Raw genomic sequence first — 17,955 nt, 5'->3', positions numbered from 1 at the left:
AGCTCATACATAGGAGTTCTGAGTATAGCAAAGAAATAGTTGGATGACCTTCTGTTTCTTATAAGGCAGCCGAGGAGGTCGGTTTGCTCTTGCATAAAGTTGACTTTAGGGTTAACTCTGAGGATGTGAGGTGAGCTTATAAAGAGAAAGAAGGGGAAGATAGTGAAGGGCAAGTTTGCAGAGACCTTTACCAGCACATGTCAATTTGAGCAGACCACTGTGCTTTGTTTTCCTCGGTTGAAAAAAGGAACTACGCATGAAAAATTGAAAACTTTCTTCCCTTTGTTAACACTCTCTGACTTCTTCTGTTACAATATTAACAGGGCTGTTTTCAACCTTTTGTTTATCAGTTGGCAGGAATGAACCCTTGAATTTTTTTCTACTTTTGCCAGTCCATCCATTCGCTTCCGCTTATCCTTTTTCAGGGTCGTGGGGGGCACTGGAGCCTATCCCAGCTGTCATAGGGCGAGAGGCGGGGTACACCCTGGACAGGTCGCCACTCTGTCACAGGGCCAACACACAGGGACAGACAACCATTCACACTCACATTCACTCGCACATTCACACCTAGTGGCAATTTGGATTATCCAGTTAACCTATCCCCACAAGCTGCATATCTTTGGACGGTGGGAGGAAGCCCGAGTACCCTGAGGGAACCCACGCAAACACGGGGAGAACATGCAAACTCCACACAGAAAGACCCCGGCCTGATGGTGGAATTGAACTCAGGTTATAGCACTGCGGCAACAGTGCTAACCACCGTGCCACCTTGCTGCCTATGCCAGTTAAACTGTTCTTGTTTAATTTATCTGAGATTTTATTTTCAGGAACTCTGATCTTCCAGGTCACAACAATTTTCATCAAGGCTCAATCAATTTGTTTACAAAATGTCTGTAATTAGTCAAATATTTCCAACATCTCAAGCTGATACACCAACATCAGTTAAAGGCATTCACTTTGAATATAGTTATATATATGGTTTATATTAAAAAATATAAACTACTACGATATGGAGCCGCTCTCATCTGTGACAAAAAAGCTGAAACCTATGAATGTTTTCCAGTGTTGTGATCAATAGATGCTACGATGTGCTCTCACTTGTGTGGAACAGATAAATAATTTGAAAATAAATGTCTGTCTGATTACTTTTGTGGGGACTACTCAGAGGATGATTTGTGCCACCTTTGGAGAAAGATTTGATGGTGTTTATTTTCAACTGGCAGATGCTTATTTCTGACTTTATGAACTGCAAATGACATGCTAATGATATGTTAGGAGAAAGCTGTGACCTTGTGCACAAGTATTTGCCTGCAGCGCTGTGCGCATGTTGCATATGCATTAAACAGATAGGTAACTAACCAATCAACAAATTGGTTGTTGGGTCCTATTTATGGGATCTACTACAGTTAGATATGACCAGATAGAAGGAAAACTTTTGGAAAGCTAACACAAATACAAAGATTTTCCATTTTGTATGTTGTGTTTGGACAGTCTCAGGATGGCAGGTTCTGTCTATATCAACATTTAGCATTACCAGATAAAATATTGTCTAGGATCTAATGTGTGGGTGTCTTTGGTGCTTATTTTGTTGGGCTATTAACAGTCAAAATCTAAAAGCCATTAACGGTTTTTACAAGTCTTAGTTTGTGGGTACGTTTTTGGCCATTCTGAAAAAAATCTGAGAAATTGTTGAAGTAACACGAGCGACTGTGCAGCTTTGCTGCTCAGGCCCCAATCGGTAACTTTATGGTTTTATACATTATCACGCCAATATTACCCTTAGTTGATTTTGTTACTTATTTCCCCATTAATGGATATGTTTGCTGTGTGACCCACTAGCTTTGTAGGAACATGTCTTTCCAAAGAGCAGTCTGCTAAGAAAAGGTTTGGACACAGCAGAGCTCGCAGTTTTCCAAGCTGATTTGTATTCTGCCTGTGTGTGCAACCTGAGAGTGACTGGTGGTCAGAGCCCAGTATTGACTGCTCTGAGGATGTAATAGAGGCTGGGGTGATGAGCTCATGGACATGAACACTCTCCCTGTGGCATGTGCAGCAGAGCCATACAGGATATAACCAAGGCACTTAATCATTCTGCTGGCTCCATGTAGCGATGCACTGGGCTCTGTGTTTTAGAATAATGCTTCTGTCTTAAATTAGATCCCATTGATCCTCCTTTTCTCTATAATTGTGCAAACAGGATGGATGCTAGCTTTATTGGGGGTCAGACCAGACATATCAAATACTTTAGCTTTAACTACAGAAAGTAAATTAAATCAGACAAAAGGGAGGCACAGCTGATTCAAAGTGATTGATCTATTAAGGGATGCTTAACTTAGAACTAACTTCTCTCTCTAGTTTAGTCATTAAAAAGAGTGCACGTGGCTACTCATCATTTGTCTTTGCTTCACTGATAATGTAATTGTGCCAGTGTACTACAGTGTTGTGTGTTTAATTCTGCTATGATGACAACCAAGCAAGGAAGGGGAATAGGTATCTGTTTATATCGTTGCTTTCCAAACAGCCATGCGATGTGTGGTCAGTAAACACAGTATGTTTGTGTTTACCAGCCTGGCCAGTCTCTGATTGCATTTCACTATGGCTACGAGACAGGAAGTAAATATACCATCAAATAGTCTAGCTTTCTCTTCAAACAGAGAGGACATTACTTTTCCTTCAGTCATTCCTAAGACGTATGATTTATGTTATAACCATAGTCTATGTCTGCGTCAAAATATAAGCTTGCTAATATCTGATTTGTTGCCTCTTGCTAGCAAATCTATTTAAAAAAACCAACAATTAACTGATTATCATAACAAATATTTCATTTAAAATATAGAGCTATGTTACAGCAGGCATTGTATCTTCATTACCATGACCTTACACATGCTGTATTTTATTTTGAGTCACTCATCTGCTGCCTTACACCAGGCAGCCACAACTATACAACCACAAACAGGCCAAGTGAGTAACCCTTATTATCTTGTTTCAATGGCACCTGTCAAGGCATGGGATATATTCGGCAGCAAGTGAACAGTCGATTCTTTACTTTAACAAGGGCCAAATTGTGATGGCTGAACTGGGTTGAACTTCTTCAGCACATCTTATGGAGTGCTCCCAGCATGCAGTGGTTAGCAGATACTAAAAGCGGTCCAAGAAAGGACCACTGGTTAACCAGCAACCGGGTCATGGGCAACCAAGGTTCACTGCGGGCAAAGCTAGGGCTGGCCTATGTGGTCCGATGCCACAAAACACCCACTATAGCACATAATGCTGGAAATAACACAGAAGAGTAAGAAGGTGGCCTGTTCTGTTGAATTCCCCTTTTTAAAGTTCATATCAAGAGGTCTGCATGTATGTTTATGTGGAAACGTATGACAGTAGGCTGCTTTACAAAACAAACAAACAAGGCAGTATGATGCCATCTTCTCATCATTCATCATGTTGAGGCAGTATGACTCTGCTGGGAAATGTTGGGTTTTGGTATTTAAGTGGATGATACATTGACAGATAGCCTTCTCAAACATGGTTGCAGACAGTGTCCATCCCTTTATGGAAAACATATCTGCTTACACCAGGGGCCTCCTACAGCAGGGAAATGCCCCCTACCACATGTCAGAAAGTGTTCAGGACTGATTTGTGGGATAGGAGTTCAAGGTGTTTACTTAACCTCAGAATTCTAAAGTTGGCCAATCCAATTTGGTCTTTGGGATGTGCAGGGAAAATGTGTCTGATCCATGGAGATCTCCCTCGAATTAACCGGACTTACAGGATTGCTGCTAATATGTTGGCGCCTCATTCCACATTCCATTCCCTCAAGGGTCATGTGTCTATATTTGGACAAGTTGGAGCTTTGGGTCACGTAGCGGAGATCGTTACGATATAATATTCATACTCAGTATATCTAGAGAAAATAGTTCCCAACAGATACACAGTTTCTTGTGTCTGGAAATGTACGCTACAACTACACTGGTCATTATTATTTTAGATACCCACAGTGAAAGATTTAAAGTTGTTTAGAAACCATTAAGGCTGAGACTATATGTTACAGACTGAAAAAGACTGATTGAGATTTACTGTTGATTTACTGTTCTACTCTCAGTACTTACTGATAACATAATCTAGACTTAGACAATACCGGCAGCTGACAGAAGATGTAGTGCGTGCCAATGCTCTAAGCTAAATTATCATTTTTGTATACCAACATAATCAGAGTGACAAACCTAATAAAGTGTTAACATTGACTTCAAATTGTTGGCATGCAAATGTTTTCTTGTTGCCATTAAACACAAAGCAGTTGAGGCTTATGTGAATGACAGTATTTACCTGGCCATAAAAACAAAATAAGGTATCCCCAGAGTTGCGAAGAGGAACATAAAGGTCTGACAAACAAATTTCAGGTCAAAAATGTACGATTAAAAAGCTACATGTATCATCCTCAAGGTGATGCTGGAGGTACTGTCATAGGATCACCTGGGAGGTCATTAAGAGTCCTCTAAATACCACATCTTTCCAAAATTGCATGCCAGTCTACCAAATGGTTAACAAGACATTTCAGTCCGAACCAAACTGGTGACCCGATTAATGAATCATCCCAAAAGTCACACAATCAGCACTGCTAAAAAATTAGAGAAGCAACATTTGATTCTTTCAGAATAGAGTTATGTGCCAAAAAAGCTGCCTTTGCATTATTTTTTTGTTTTGTAGGTTCATTATATAGCCTAGAAATATACATCATTTCTTGTTGTATTTTTAAAGCGCTTGCGAGACCACTTGTTCAATGCCATTTAATTGTGACTGAGGTGTTAGACACCAAAGTGAAGATGTGTGGCAGATAAAGACAAAATCAGATGTAGGAAAAAAATGCAAAAAGAAGAAAGTGGCATTTATAGCAGATCAGTGATCATAAACTAGCTAATCATTAATTGTGTGGGCAAACTAAATGAATTAAGTTTTATTAAATGATATTATTTTTGTGGATAAAGAGGTAATTTATTCCGTTTTCTGTGGGAGTCTGAATCTAATTGAAAGAGGATGATGTCTCCGGCACAGAGCTATATTCAATTGTTCTGTTTGAGAATGGGAGCACTCAGCCTTCCCTGCAAGAGGTCTCAGGTGGTTTCTCTTCATTTAGTTTCTCTCCTCAGTTGATCTCATTCTTGTGTAAACAAAATTCCGGAGGAAAAAAACAACTGGCTGGAAAAATGCATACGTCTTATTATTTCCACATATCCTGCCTGTCATGCTTGATATTGTAGATTGGGCTCTACGGCAATCACTGAAATTCATTGTACGAAGCTTAAGTGCAAACTCTTCAATCGTTCATATGCCATCCATATGTATGTGAGAGTGGCTAACGTAACTTGTGTGGGTTTCACACTTTGAAAAATTAGCTTATCCGCTTTCTATCGACACTCACAGCTGTTGAGTCTTCTGGGTGTGATTAGCAGCCTTTGGTCAGGAGAAAATTTACGACCACACCAGGAGCTAAAACAAGAGATAAACATCGTTTTACTGGAGATATGTGGACAGCACACATCGATATCATTTCATCTTGTACACACAAAACTGGGGGATGGAAGCCTCTTTTTCACAAAGAGGCTTCTATCAAATAAAAGAGAGGTTCCAGAAATTTCTGGAAGCTGCCGTTACCTTCAAGATTAATAGAGATATCACAAAGGTCAACAACAGAGTGGAGTTCACGGGAGGCCAATTTTGGAACTCGATGTGAAACGAAAAGGTTTAGCCACAAAACAGTGAATTCTAAAAAGCCTCTATAGCAACAATTCCCAAAGCCAAGAGTGCTGCGGCCCACTTAAAAAGTAGAAAAAACCCAATCTTAAATCCTTACTCTAATCAAAATACAAGAAAGTGGTGTATTTCCTTGAAAATGTTATGTAAAAAAACTCACACACACACAAGCAAGACAGGTTGTCGGTTATGAATTGTTAATGCTTTCCAGTCATATCTTAAGTGTTAAGGCCATTCTGTGACTCACCTGCCACTGGGACACAAACTTCAGCTTTTCAGGTTGGAGATGCAGGTCCAGGTTGAAAGGAGTTGGTGAAAGGTGGTTTTAATGTCGATACACTTGTGTTTATTATAAATTAACCAAGCTGAAGAGACTGAATTTGTTTTACTGGAATAGCTAACTTGTGCTAAATGCTGATTGAAGTGAAATTTGCTGGTATTGGTCTACATCACTTTCTGCTCCATGCCACAAGGGGTCGCCACTGCTGGTTGAAGGTGGATTTGGCAGACTTTTATACTGGGTACCCCAGTGGGGATCTGTGTCTGTAAATGGAATTAAACCAGCAACCTTTCCCTCACAAAGTGAATGTGTTAATCACTACACCTTTGTAGAAAACTGAATCTTTCAAAAAAGAAAAAGTTTTGGGATCCACACTACACACTATCAACACACACCTGGTATTTAAGATCATTTTGGTTTGTCCAGTTGATTTTGATCCACTGAAAACAGTCAAATATGTATAAACCTGCTGTAATTCAGCAGTTGATGTAAAATTTTAACAAAACCATTTGAATTAAAATTTACAGTTTACACTTCATCCACATATTGACTGTTTGATTTAAAATCAACTGTGGTGGTTTACCAAGGCAAAATTTTAAAACCTGCATCTTTTTCCAAAACATTAGGGACATAGTTATAGCTCCCTTTGTTGGCACACACGTCAATCAAAAGAGCCACAACCATAACTGTAAGCCTTACCAATATCCAAACGCATGAGTTATACAACTTATTACCTCAGGAAAAAAAATCTACACCTGTTTTTTTCTAGTTGCTTAAATACTTTATTACTTAGTTCTGTTGTGTTCATTTTGTACCCACATCATCTGCTTCTGATCAGAAGAATGACTTTTGTACAGCTTGATTTTTTTCCCTCCAGAAGTAAAGGCTTGATCCCAAGGCTAACCACTACATATGATTTAGCTATTCGTAATCACACACTTTACTGCTGGTGAGAGGATTCTAAGAGACTTTGAAGAAGGTGTGAAGAGGCGTTGGGGAAACACTTAAGACCAGCTAGCTTTGAAAACACAGGTACTTACACATGTATTTGAAACCACACACATACTCATTTTTACACTCCACATATCCAGACTTCTCTCAAATCATAAATGAAAGTTGTCATTATGGTGTAATATAGTATATATATTTCACTATAGTATAGTATAGGATACCATCATATAATCTCATATAAGTAATAGTTTAGATGCTGGCTTCTTAATTATTTATTGAAAATACTCAGAAATAACCTTCAGGGGAATAGTTGTTTACTCACCCATAACAGCATGTATGGGCGTGGTGGTAAAACACTGGAACACCGAATCACTGGTTTTTGCTCCTGCCTTTCTGTAATGCTGGTGTAATCTCTATAAACTTACAGTTTCACAACAGACTGAAAATAAACAACAAGCTGTTCCATCTGGCAGCTTGTTTTCTAGCAGCACTGCCCAATAACAGAAATCAATGTGGTTAAAAGGTAGTGATGCACCTAAGTGAGATGAAATGTACTTAGCTAAAGATAAGTTCAGAAGAGAAAAGGCTCCAATTCAAACAAACTGACATTGACTGATATTTACATTTATTTCATGTTCAAGTATGTTTAGAGTCATTTTATTGGAATCCATCATGTTTTCGGGGAACTGTGCTTCCACACAAATTTCTTTGTACCCAAGACACATACACACACAAATAGTCTAGTACAAAGACTTATCTGTGAGCTGTATACTGTCAAACATCTATACGGTCAATATTTAGGTGGCTATCCCTGATTGAGCTTTAAATTGAATCTCTCGATGTTGATGTACCTTTGATGTACTTATTTGACGTATTTTACGAAAATGCATTTTAAAATCAATTCACTGAACTCTTGCCCACACAACTTTGCTCTTACTAGTTTCAGTTAGTAGTTAAATATCTACTTAAAAACATCTTAGTAGCATCACTGAAGTTCTAATCTGTCATTAAGTTTGAAAACAGGAGACAGTTGGAGCATTTTCTTTCACCAAATTTGACAAACTCACTATCGTGCCACCCTGTGAGAAGTTTGATGTTTTCTTCTTTTTTTTATTGAATTGTTTGGCCACCAGGTTAGAACTGGAGTGATGGATGAACTGACACTTCCCATTGAAGATAACTCTACATAGTAATAAGACCTCTAAACTACAGCAAGCTCTGATGGAGTTTGTCAAAATCAGGCTGTACATAAAACTTTGTTACTAAACCAGATTTGGACGTAAAAACTCTGAAGGTTGAACCGCTTATAATAATACAAAAGGCGCTTTCTATCATTGCAGTTGTTAGGTATTTTTTCCTAGTGCTGTTAGTGTGGTATTGATCATTGCTGGTCCATGTCCTCGGGAAATCAGCTTGTATTGATTTCACTTCAGTTGTAAGCCTCTCTTTCTGCCCTATGTCTCTCTTCAGCCCAAGCACCTTTTCCAACCCTCTAACCTCTCTTCTGTGGGTTTAGTAAAACATGTCATTACAGGAGCAGTTTCCAAGCAAATTCCAAAATCATCTCTGCTTGGATTCCAAAAAAGGCAGCCCATTATATCTATTTTCATCCAATAGTTTTTGGAGACTAGATAGGCTGCCTCCTGAACCGACCACAAGAAATATTTATTGTCTGTTGTACATTGAGGATGTAGTTTTCCTTTTAGAGCCATAATTTGCTCTTTTGTGTAGGCCTTCCTTATTGTTCATAAAAAGAACCTACTTAATGTATAGCCAGATAATGGTGGATATTAATAGCTGGAAGGCAGTCAAAGTCAATATTTGTGCATATATGAGCGATTAAGTAACACGTATTAGTCTTTTTGTAATGAAGTATGTGGGTGCAAAGTGAAGAAGCAGTTTTGAGAATTTACTTCAAGAATTTAAAGATGACCTTTAATGTATATTTTACTGTTAAACTGCAGAATTATCTACTCCAGCTACATGAAACTGTTTAGTTTTGCTCCCTTTTTTGGTTTCCCAGCCTCAACCTTCCCTTGTCTGATTGTATTTGCACATGAAACCTAACAGTGTCTTGCAAAACTTGGCAATGTAAAATGCCTGTTGCGTCTTCATTTCTTCATTCCTTCCCCCAAAAGAGATTTCTGGCCATTGCTTTTGGCATCACAGACTACACACACAGCACCCTGTGATTAAGTCAGTAATGCAAATTAAACCTCATCCACATCCCATAATAGTCAATCCAACCACTGACTGTGTCACTATGTACCCCTGTGCATCCTAATACAGTCTAGTTCTGTTCTGAATCCCACTTTTATGTTTTCCACATTGTTCAGCTTTTGCTCATTCTGTCAAAGTGAATTCAGTTACATTTTGCACTGAGTTGTTGTGTTGTACCAGGATTCATTATGCCTTACAAGTTCATGAATACACAATAAGGTGCGATAAGATATATAATTTAATTGGTTTCTAACAACGTCAACAAAAATACCGCATTTGTTTCGTTGTAAACTTTGCACATTTAATGGAAGAGATATATCTGATCTGAGGCTGCTGGTTGAAGCACAACATGAAATTATTGCTTTGTTAACGTTAGAGGACTTCTCCAGTCACAGTTACAATAATAATCAGATGGTAAAAAGAAAGCATGAAAGAAAAAGTTCAAACATAGTATGTTTGAACTTTTATGTTTTGACATAATCATGTTAAGGTGGTGCTGGTTTGTCAGCTAGGATTTAGGAGCCTTGATTTTTGCACTTTTCGGTTAGCAGCTAATGCTAGTTCTCGACAGCTAGCCTGATTAGCAGAGCTTATCTCAAATTCACTGTGATATTAAATGTGAATATGAAATATTTTGGCTAGCAAAACAAAAGTATAAACCAAATATACTTACCAGAGTATCTTTAGGTAAAACTGAATCCTGCTGAGCAAGATAATAATAGACAGAACCACTGTCACTCATTGTGGCCAGGCCTAAAAATATGCATGTCTACAATTTGAATGAGTAATTCATTGAATAAAATATTCTCCACCTGTGCTGTTGTCCTGCACCTGTCTATAAACATGTTTATGTCTGCTGCGAAGGCATTTTACCTCGAATTTGACTCATTTTTGGAGTCAGGAAGGCACCTTTGCAGGTGAGGAAATTTCCTGTTGGACAAGATCAGGTCATTCTTACAGCTTTTTGAGGGCTGTTATATAACTGATGTTACTGTTCTTTTTCTGGGAGGGTACTTATTTATATGGTTGCTTCCATTTATTTTCGTATGTTGGTTAAGGAATGAAAAAAAATCATGTTTTAAAGTTTTGCTTTACTACTGAAGTATTTTTGCTCTACAAAATATAACGTATATCCACTAAATTTACAGTTTATGACATATTCTTTTGGTTCCTTTTTTTTTCTTATATACATTCAGTTCTCAATTGAATCCTCACATATATTCACTGCATTTATGTATTTACTTATTTACATTTATGTTTGTTGATGCTTCTTGAAATCTGACATCATGTCTGTACCTTTAAGTTTTTATATACAATAAGTCTCTGGATGTTTCCTCTGCAGCTAAAATAAAGAAAGTAAAGAGTGCTTTCAGCATAGCACGGTTTATTCATCAGAAAGACATTCTGTGATTTAGTCTGCAGCTTGTTGCTGCAGTTGAACCTTGAAGCTTCAAATCAAATCACCAAATCAAATCACTTTTTATTGTCACATCACATGTGCAGGCACACTGGCACAGCACATGCAAGTGAAATTCTTGTGTGCGAGCCCCACAAGCAACAGAGATGTGCAAACACAACAACACAAACGAGCAAAATACAAGAATGGCCAACCTGAAACTAATAAATATATGTACAATATATAATAGTGTATGCATTTCTGGATGTGTATACTAAATATTTTCCTACGTGTGTGTGTGTGTGTGTGTGTGTGTGTGTGTGTGTGTGTGTGTATACACATTTTTACAAATTAAATAGTAAAAAAATAAAATAAAATAATAATAATAATAATAATAATAATAAAATATATAAAATATACAGAGTTGAATATGTGCAAAATGTTGAAGTTCCAGTAGTGAAGCTGAGGTGTCTATGAAGTGTTCAGCAGTCTGATGGCCTGATGGAAGAAGCTGTCTCTCAGTCTGCTGGTACGGGACCGGATGCTGCAGAACCTCCTTCCTGATGGAAGCAGTCTGAACAGTAAGAGGAATTGATTGAGGTCCTCTTGGGCACAAAGACTTATCTGTAAGCTGTATACCATCAAATAGCTATCCTGGGGACAGTGAATCAATGCATACTTAACTTCATATCACAGCCAGCTTTAAAAGTCATTCCTGTGTGTAGGTGTAGTCACTTACTGCAACATTGCATTACATGACAAAAAAATTGGTGAAATCCAACAAGTTAGAATAATGAACTGGTCATAAAGATACAAAATATAATGATATAATCTTATATTAGTTATAATGATATGTTTTTACCTTTATCTTCTTGTTATTTTACGAAATAAGACTAAACTCGTAGATTATGATTGCTGGTAAAGAAACTAGTAATTTTTGTGGGTGCTGCTGCTATGGGGAAAAGAGCTGCAGTCAATTTCTGCTGCACCATAAAAATCAGAATTAAATCCCCAGAGTACAGATGGCCTCTGGAGCTAGTCTTATATTTCTGCTTGTACGATACCCTCTGATAGCACAGCCTTTATAGACTTTGAAAAGGTCTGGGTTAGACTAATCCTGCCCGTGACAGACTTATGACTCTTGGGCCTAAGCAAGAAACTCGAAAGTCCTGGGGCAGCTGGTCATCTATTGGAGTTCAGCATCACTCTCTCCCTCTGGGAATGAACCGGGATGAAGTCTGAGGTATCCTGAAGTAACTTCAGCTAGGCTAAAGAGGATGCTCTATTTCACTTGGCAAGGGACATTGAATTTCCCCCCTGAACACTTCAAGTCTCCAAAGAGAGGTGTAAACAGCAAGATATACGCTGACAGATGGCATGGTGCAGTTGTCTGAACTGATATCTGTTGAGGTGTAATTTTTTTTAAAGGTGTACACACAGGGGGGTGTTTAGGGGGTGTCTAGGATATTTAAGTTCTATGATGTTAAAGGTAGGGGTAAAAAAGATGGATCCAGGGGCTGTTGTTCTATTTTTAAAGTTTATTAAATTATGATCCTGCACACTGTACCATAGGCCCACTATCGGGGATACTTGATCACCATTACACTAACCTGCCCAACTGTGATGGATTGATATCCAGGATATTACTTTTAAAGGCTCAGTATTATTCACCGGTTTGACTGAGTTTAATGATACACCTTTCAGAAAATGTGAAACCAGCGTGAACAGCCAGAGGGTTAATACCACAGGCATACTGCTCTACAGCTTTCTGATTTATGCACAATCTGAGTGAAAATTCTAATTACTTAGATGAAAAAGTGCAATATAATAGAGACTCTGACATAGTGTCCAAATAAGCAGCAGTATTAGCAGTAGCAAAAATCACTGTGACGCTTATAATAACGGCAATAAAAGATATTACAACATGCAAAGGACTACAGTATCATGCAATCAGCAAACACACACATGCCATAAATATATAGCATGTGGATACACATAAACAATGTCACTACAATATGTGCAAAATAAATCCTAAATACCTAGAATTATGTTTAATTTTGCATGATTTGCATCGTAAAGTGAGTGGCACTGTTGTGCAGATGTTAGCTCTGTTGCCTCACAGTGGAGGTTGCTTCCTGTGGCTGCTTGGGGTTTCTCCCGTCTGAAGACACTTGAGGTTAATTGGTTATTCTAAATTGGTATTAGCCTTTTGAATGACTAGCGACCTGCCCACCAAATTCTGCTGCTTACCCAGTGTCAACTGGGATAGGCTTCAGCATCTGTGTGACCCAAAGAGGAGAAGCAGTCATGAAAAGGGATGGATGTATCAGGAATTGTAGACTAGATCACTATGTGTAAAAGTGGGGGGGAAAAGTAAGTCGTCTATGGAGCGTATCTGTATGTATTTACAAATTATTTAGCATCCAAATATGACATCATTAGACTCATGTTATCATTATTTGGGGTGGTGTGTAAACTCAAACTGATAGCTTCATGGTTGAAACAAATGCCCTATTACTGCATTGTTGTGTGCACATTATGCCTCTCTCACTCTAACTTTTTGTATCTGTACTTTTTGTTTTGTTTTACTATGGCATGTTTTACTATATATATGTGTGTGTGTGTGTGTGTGTGTGTGTGTGTGTGTGTGTGTGTGTGTGTGTGTGTGTGTGTGTGTGTGTGTTTAAAGCTCTAAAGAATTTTATAGGTAATTTAGAGATGCCCCAAATTGGAGTGCACACAGAAACTGAAGGAAGAAAAAAACTTCCTGTAATCCATCTGAGGATTACTATTTATAGCGTGTTATGATGATGATGATGCGTTCACCGTTAAAACATTGACATAAACATATTAATGGCTGTTGACACAAAGGAACACCCAAGATGCCTTTTAAAGCACCTTTGGGGGGGATGACACAGAGGCTGAAGGTGCACTGTAGTTGCATCAGCTGATTATAAATAGGGTAGTGGAAAATTAACCAACTCCCCTAATGACATAGTCCGAGCATTGCTGTATTGCAGCTGTTAGATGTATGCAAGACATTAGACCTCAGGTAATAATGTATCTTTTAATGTAGTCTATATTGACAATATAATATAAAGATGTGCAAACTTGACTTATAATTAAATGCCAGCGACATTTTCTTTAGAAAGTAACATGCTTTTAGGAGGCAGAAGTATTTTTGGATTAAAATTAAAGTTAGCAGATTTGGTTAGCAGAGTGCTTCCTTAGACTGTAAAGTTTTTACTACCAAAGAGTCTTCCAATCAGTGTTTGCTAACATAAACATTTAAAATAAAACTAAATAATCTTTCTTACCAGAACTGCCGTACAAACTTCTCCAGCAGGCAAATACCAAAAAACACTCCAGTTACAATTATAAGTTATACAGTTATAATTCAAGGTCAGTGACAGGAATTAGCTTGTGATTCATACATCCACCTGTGTTAGCATATACCTATCAGTCAGCTTGAAGTGTCCATTTTTCGGCACTTCCATGTTAGCCTTACTTTGTAGCTCCAGAAGTTGCTGCTCGAAAAAACATCCCATGCAGAATCAATTCATTGCTAGCTAAAGAACAGCAAGCAGCACACTGAATAAACAACAAATTGATCCTAATTATTTTGTGTAGATCCAAAGCCCGAGACATCTCTATGCCATAGCCCTCCAAAAGCTATTAAAACCTAAAACAGAGCGACACTACGTCTTACTTTATTGCAGTGAACATGAGGGCATTAGAACTCAACAAATCTGCATTAATTTACTGCTGAAAATACTCCACAACAAATTTAGTGCTTATGTACTTAAACAGTGACATATATGCAGTTGTGTATCTGTGAATCTCCAGCAGAATTAAATGAATTTAGGGGAAAATACACAAAAAAGGGAGAAGGTTTGGGCAGTTTTATAAGGCAGGGAGATGATTTGTTGGTTTGTTGTTGTTGTTGTTTTTTTTTCATGGCAGTTGTTGATGATAAAGCAAATGAAATATATCAGTCTCATCCTTTCACTGACAAACCGCATCATTCCTTCCAATGATGTCATGTTTCTAATGAGCTTCCTTCTGACTGGCATTTTGGTTTGTGCTCTCTCCTCAGTGAGCCCGGATGTGACCGGTAATCACAAACATCATCTTCATTATCACCATCCTGCCAAGGATTCAGAAGTGAAGGGCAGATCCAGGAGCTTCAGACTGACAGGAGCCATCTGGGTCCTGGGATTGCCTTGTTTACATGTGCTCCTGGCCTTGTAACAGCTGCTGTTTTGCAGCTTGAAACTTTCAGACTTGATTTCAAGATTATTTATCCAAAAAAGGGCCAGTGGAAGCTCTAATAAATCATGGACCTTCACTTCCACACAGAGGAGGACAGGGCAGGAGTGATTGTGTGGAAACTACAAGACTCAGTGTCTCCTATAAGCATATGGTGGCTTTGAAATGTATGAATTATTTTTTATCAGTTACATGGCATTCATTAACACTAACCATGACCTATTTATAAAAGGTGATGTCAAAAAACTAACGGCTACCGCATATGTTGTAAAGTTGGATTTCTGTATATTCAACATAAGGTGTGTGGAAAGCATTTAATTACAAGAATCAAACTACATGTACATGCAGTATTTCATTTAAAAGCAGTCTTTTTTTTAATAATATAAAAGTGCTCAAATCACTGTTGAAACCTTCAATAACTTACATATTCTACATCTTACTAATAACAAATACAAAAAAGGAACTCGAAATATCTGCTTCTCTTCAATAATAGCTGCCTTGCTGTCCAGGATCCTTTTAATTGGTATACTTCAATTGTAAAACTGACCTGTGATGCTATGCGGAGAGAAACAATGAAAGGCAAACGGTGAGCAGGTGGACGTGGGGGGCAAGTGAGAGAATTTATACCCCTTTCTTCTTTAGAAATAGATTAATTTCCTCAGGAGTCTATTATCATCTTTCAAACTCAATCCTCCTCTGCCTTCATAGGCCTGGATAGGGGCTGATAGCTCCTGGAGCCGCTGGTGAGGAAGAATCCAATTGCTTCTACCTTCTACCTGCCTGCATACCGTCGCTGTGCCGCTGACAGGTTTCCGTACAGAGAAAAGTAAAATGATTTGTTTCACATATGCCATGCAGGTCTCTCAGTGGCTGAGAGAGAAAAGTGGTGCTGAATAAAGGCTCTTTGCTCACATATCCTAGGGAGCTCTCTCCAGTGGCTAAAATGATCATTTTTATATCTAAAATGTCACTACTATATTTAGCATATGCACATAAATACATACAGTACACATTGCAGAAGTAAAGGTAAACCTTAAAGCTGCTACTGTAAATATAGATCGCGGTGTAACTGAGGCATTCCAATGGTTCGAGTGTACAGAAAGATTTCTACCACAATATACTTTAATAGGAGTAATAACCAATAATGATTATTGTTAGGAGGATGTGAAATTAATTTATGAAGTCATATTACAATTAATTTGTGCTGAGAAATGTATGTGAGACCCATGACTGTTCACCGCTCATCTTAATGTGGAACTTAGCGGCGCAAAGTGCAAATTGGATTTTCTCTTTAGCTTCACCTTAAATCCCCTCTTCAGTCGCAGCTTTTTTTATTTTCCAGCTGAAATATAATTTCCTTGGGTGCTCTGTTTGATCATATACGGTCATATTTTAAAAGCCTGCGACCTTGCTCAGACTGCGGCTGTGAGGAAGCGTGAACACTAATTGCTTTCATTGGCCATTTTCACCTTTTATACGCCAGGTTAGACTCTAATGCATTCAAGGTTGTTTAACTAGCTGGAAGCTTTGAGTCTCAAGATTAATAAACATGTATACATTTTACTCATCATTTCTTGCATCGATTTAGTGTCTTATCTTGTGGCTTCTGATCTTGGGCGAGATTCCCAAATGACAATTGCACTTGGAAACAAACTTGAGGCAGTCGTTTGACTTCATAATAAGTCACAACTGCTGCCTCAAACCAATTATATCACAGGTTACTTCCCTCAAAGTTAGCACTGTTGTCGTTAATGACACCCCTGAAGAATGTGTTCAGCCTCGTAATGACATACGGCAGACGCAGAGACAAAGGTGCCTTGAGGCTAAATAGAGATGCCAGATTATACTGGTTCTCCTTACTTAAAGAAAGGATTTGATATATAAGGATGTCTTATATAGTTTTTATTGCTACATAGCGAGACTGGCATCCAGAGGAGGGAGGTAAGGGGCCAGAGGCTGATAGTGATGCCAACGAGGTGCCATTGAGCTGTCACTGCAACATGCCAGAACCTCTTGAATAACATGTTTATTTTCTAATATCCGGTTTGGAGAGAAAATGTGTAATTTGCAAAATGAAATGTGTGTACGACATGTAAAATAACACGTTTTTCATTACATCTGGGGCTTAATTTTCATGTTGTCAGTTCACTCTGTTATAATAAGGCACTGAAGTGACTGCTTAGATACTGGAATTCAACTGCATTTCTAAAAATAGGTCAGACGTTACGAGAATCCCAGTCGGACCATCAGGTCAAGTGAAATGGGTTTGGAAGAGAAGAACAAGAGATTGAAGTCGAACTGTAAAATAACTAAATGTCCATACTATACATCAATCGCTGTTAACGGAATAGATTCAGGTTTAGCTTTGACCTACTGTACTTGCCATAGTTATTGCACCGCAATCCTTTGCAGTGATCACGAGTTACTCGGTTTCAGCTCTGAATAAAGTCTTGGACTGTTTACAAGTTGTCTGTTTTTTCTGCCTGCTTGTGTTTGTGGCTCTCTTGGTTTGCTTTTTTTTTTACCACAATCCTGTCTTTACAAATATCAGCAGTTTAAAAAATGAAATGATTACTCAACGACATGACTTAAATTAAAGCATGTTTTTCCAGCTTTCAGCTGTCATCCATACAGTTTGTTTTGCTCCTCACCAGGCTTACGGTAACTTCCAACCATCCCTGGACATTTGGAAAAGTAATCCATATGTGTCTGTAAGTGTCTAACGTTTAAATATAAATGAGAGCACATGTTAACACTTTATGATAAAGTTATCAAAGTAAACATTGTTACTTTTTTCAGGTTTATGTAAAACAGTTTTGCTGACATTTTTGGCTTTGGTGGTTTGAGGAGCTCACAGTGAGAGCCCCTCACTGTCCAGCACTGTGGCCTCATGTCGACACCTTGAATCTGCAGTGTTTTGGTGATGAGTCATGAGTAGTTGTGAGAGTTGGAACAGAATAAAGCAGAAACCTGAGATTTTGGACTCTCTCTCAACTCTAAGTCCCTCTGGTCACTCGATAGTCATTCACATGGTGAATAAGACAGAAGAATACCCCAAGGCCTTCACGCTGGGCTGCAGCATGTCTGCCAC

The 17,955-nt window shown here is 38.4% G+C and overlaps 1 protein-coding gene across 1 annotated transcript in view; it reads left to right on the top strand.

Moving 5' to 3' along the window:
- The window catches only part of gpc5a (glypican 5a), a 156,529-nt gene extending 139,165 nt beyond the window's left edge, over nucleotides 1–17,364 (top strand). Inside the window, exon 9 of the mRNA XM_082539568.1 lies at nucleotides 14,692–17,364. Within this exon, the coding sequence (XP_082395694.1) occupies nucleotides 14,692–14,846 (155 nt within the window). The 3' untranslated portion in view covers nucleotides 14,847–17,364. The remainder of the gene's footprint in view (nucleotides 1–14,691) is intronic.
- The last annotated feature ends 591 nt before the right edge of the window (nucleotides 17,365–17,955 follow it).

The sequence above is a fragment of the Aulonocara stuartgranti genome (genome assembly GCF_965226115.1).
Source record: "Aulonocara stuartgranti genome assembly, chromosome: 1".
Taxonomy (NCBI): domain Eukaryota; kingdom Metazoa; phylum Chordata; class Actinopteri; order Cichliformes; family Cichlidae; genus Aulonocara; species Aulonocara stuartgranti.
This window is presented reverse-complemented; position numbering and strand designations above follow the sequence as displayed.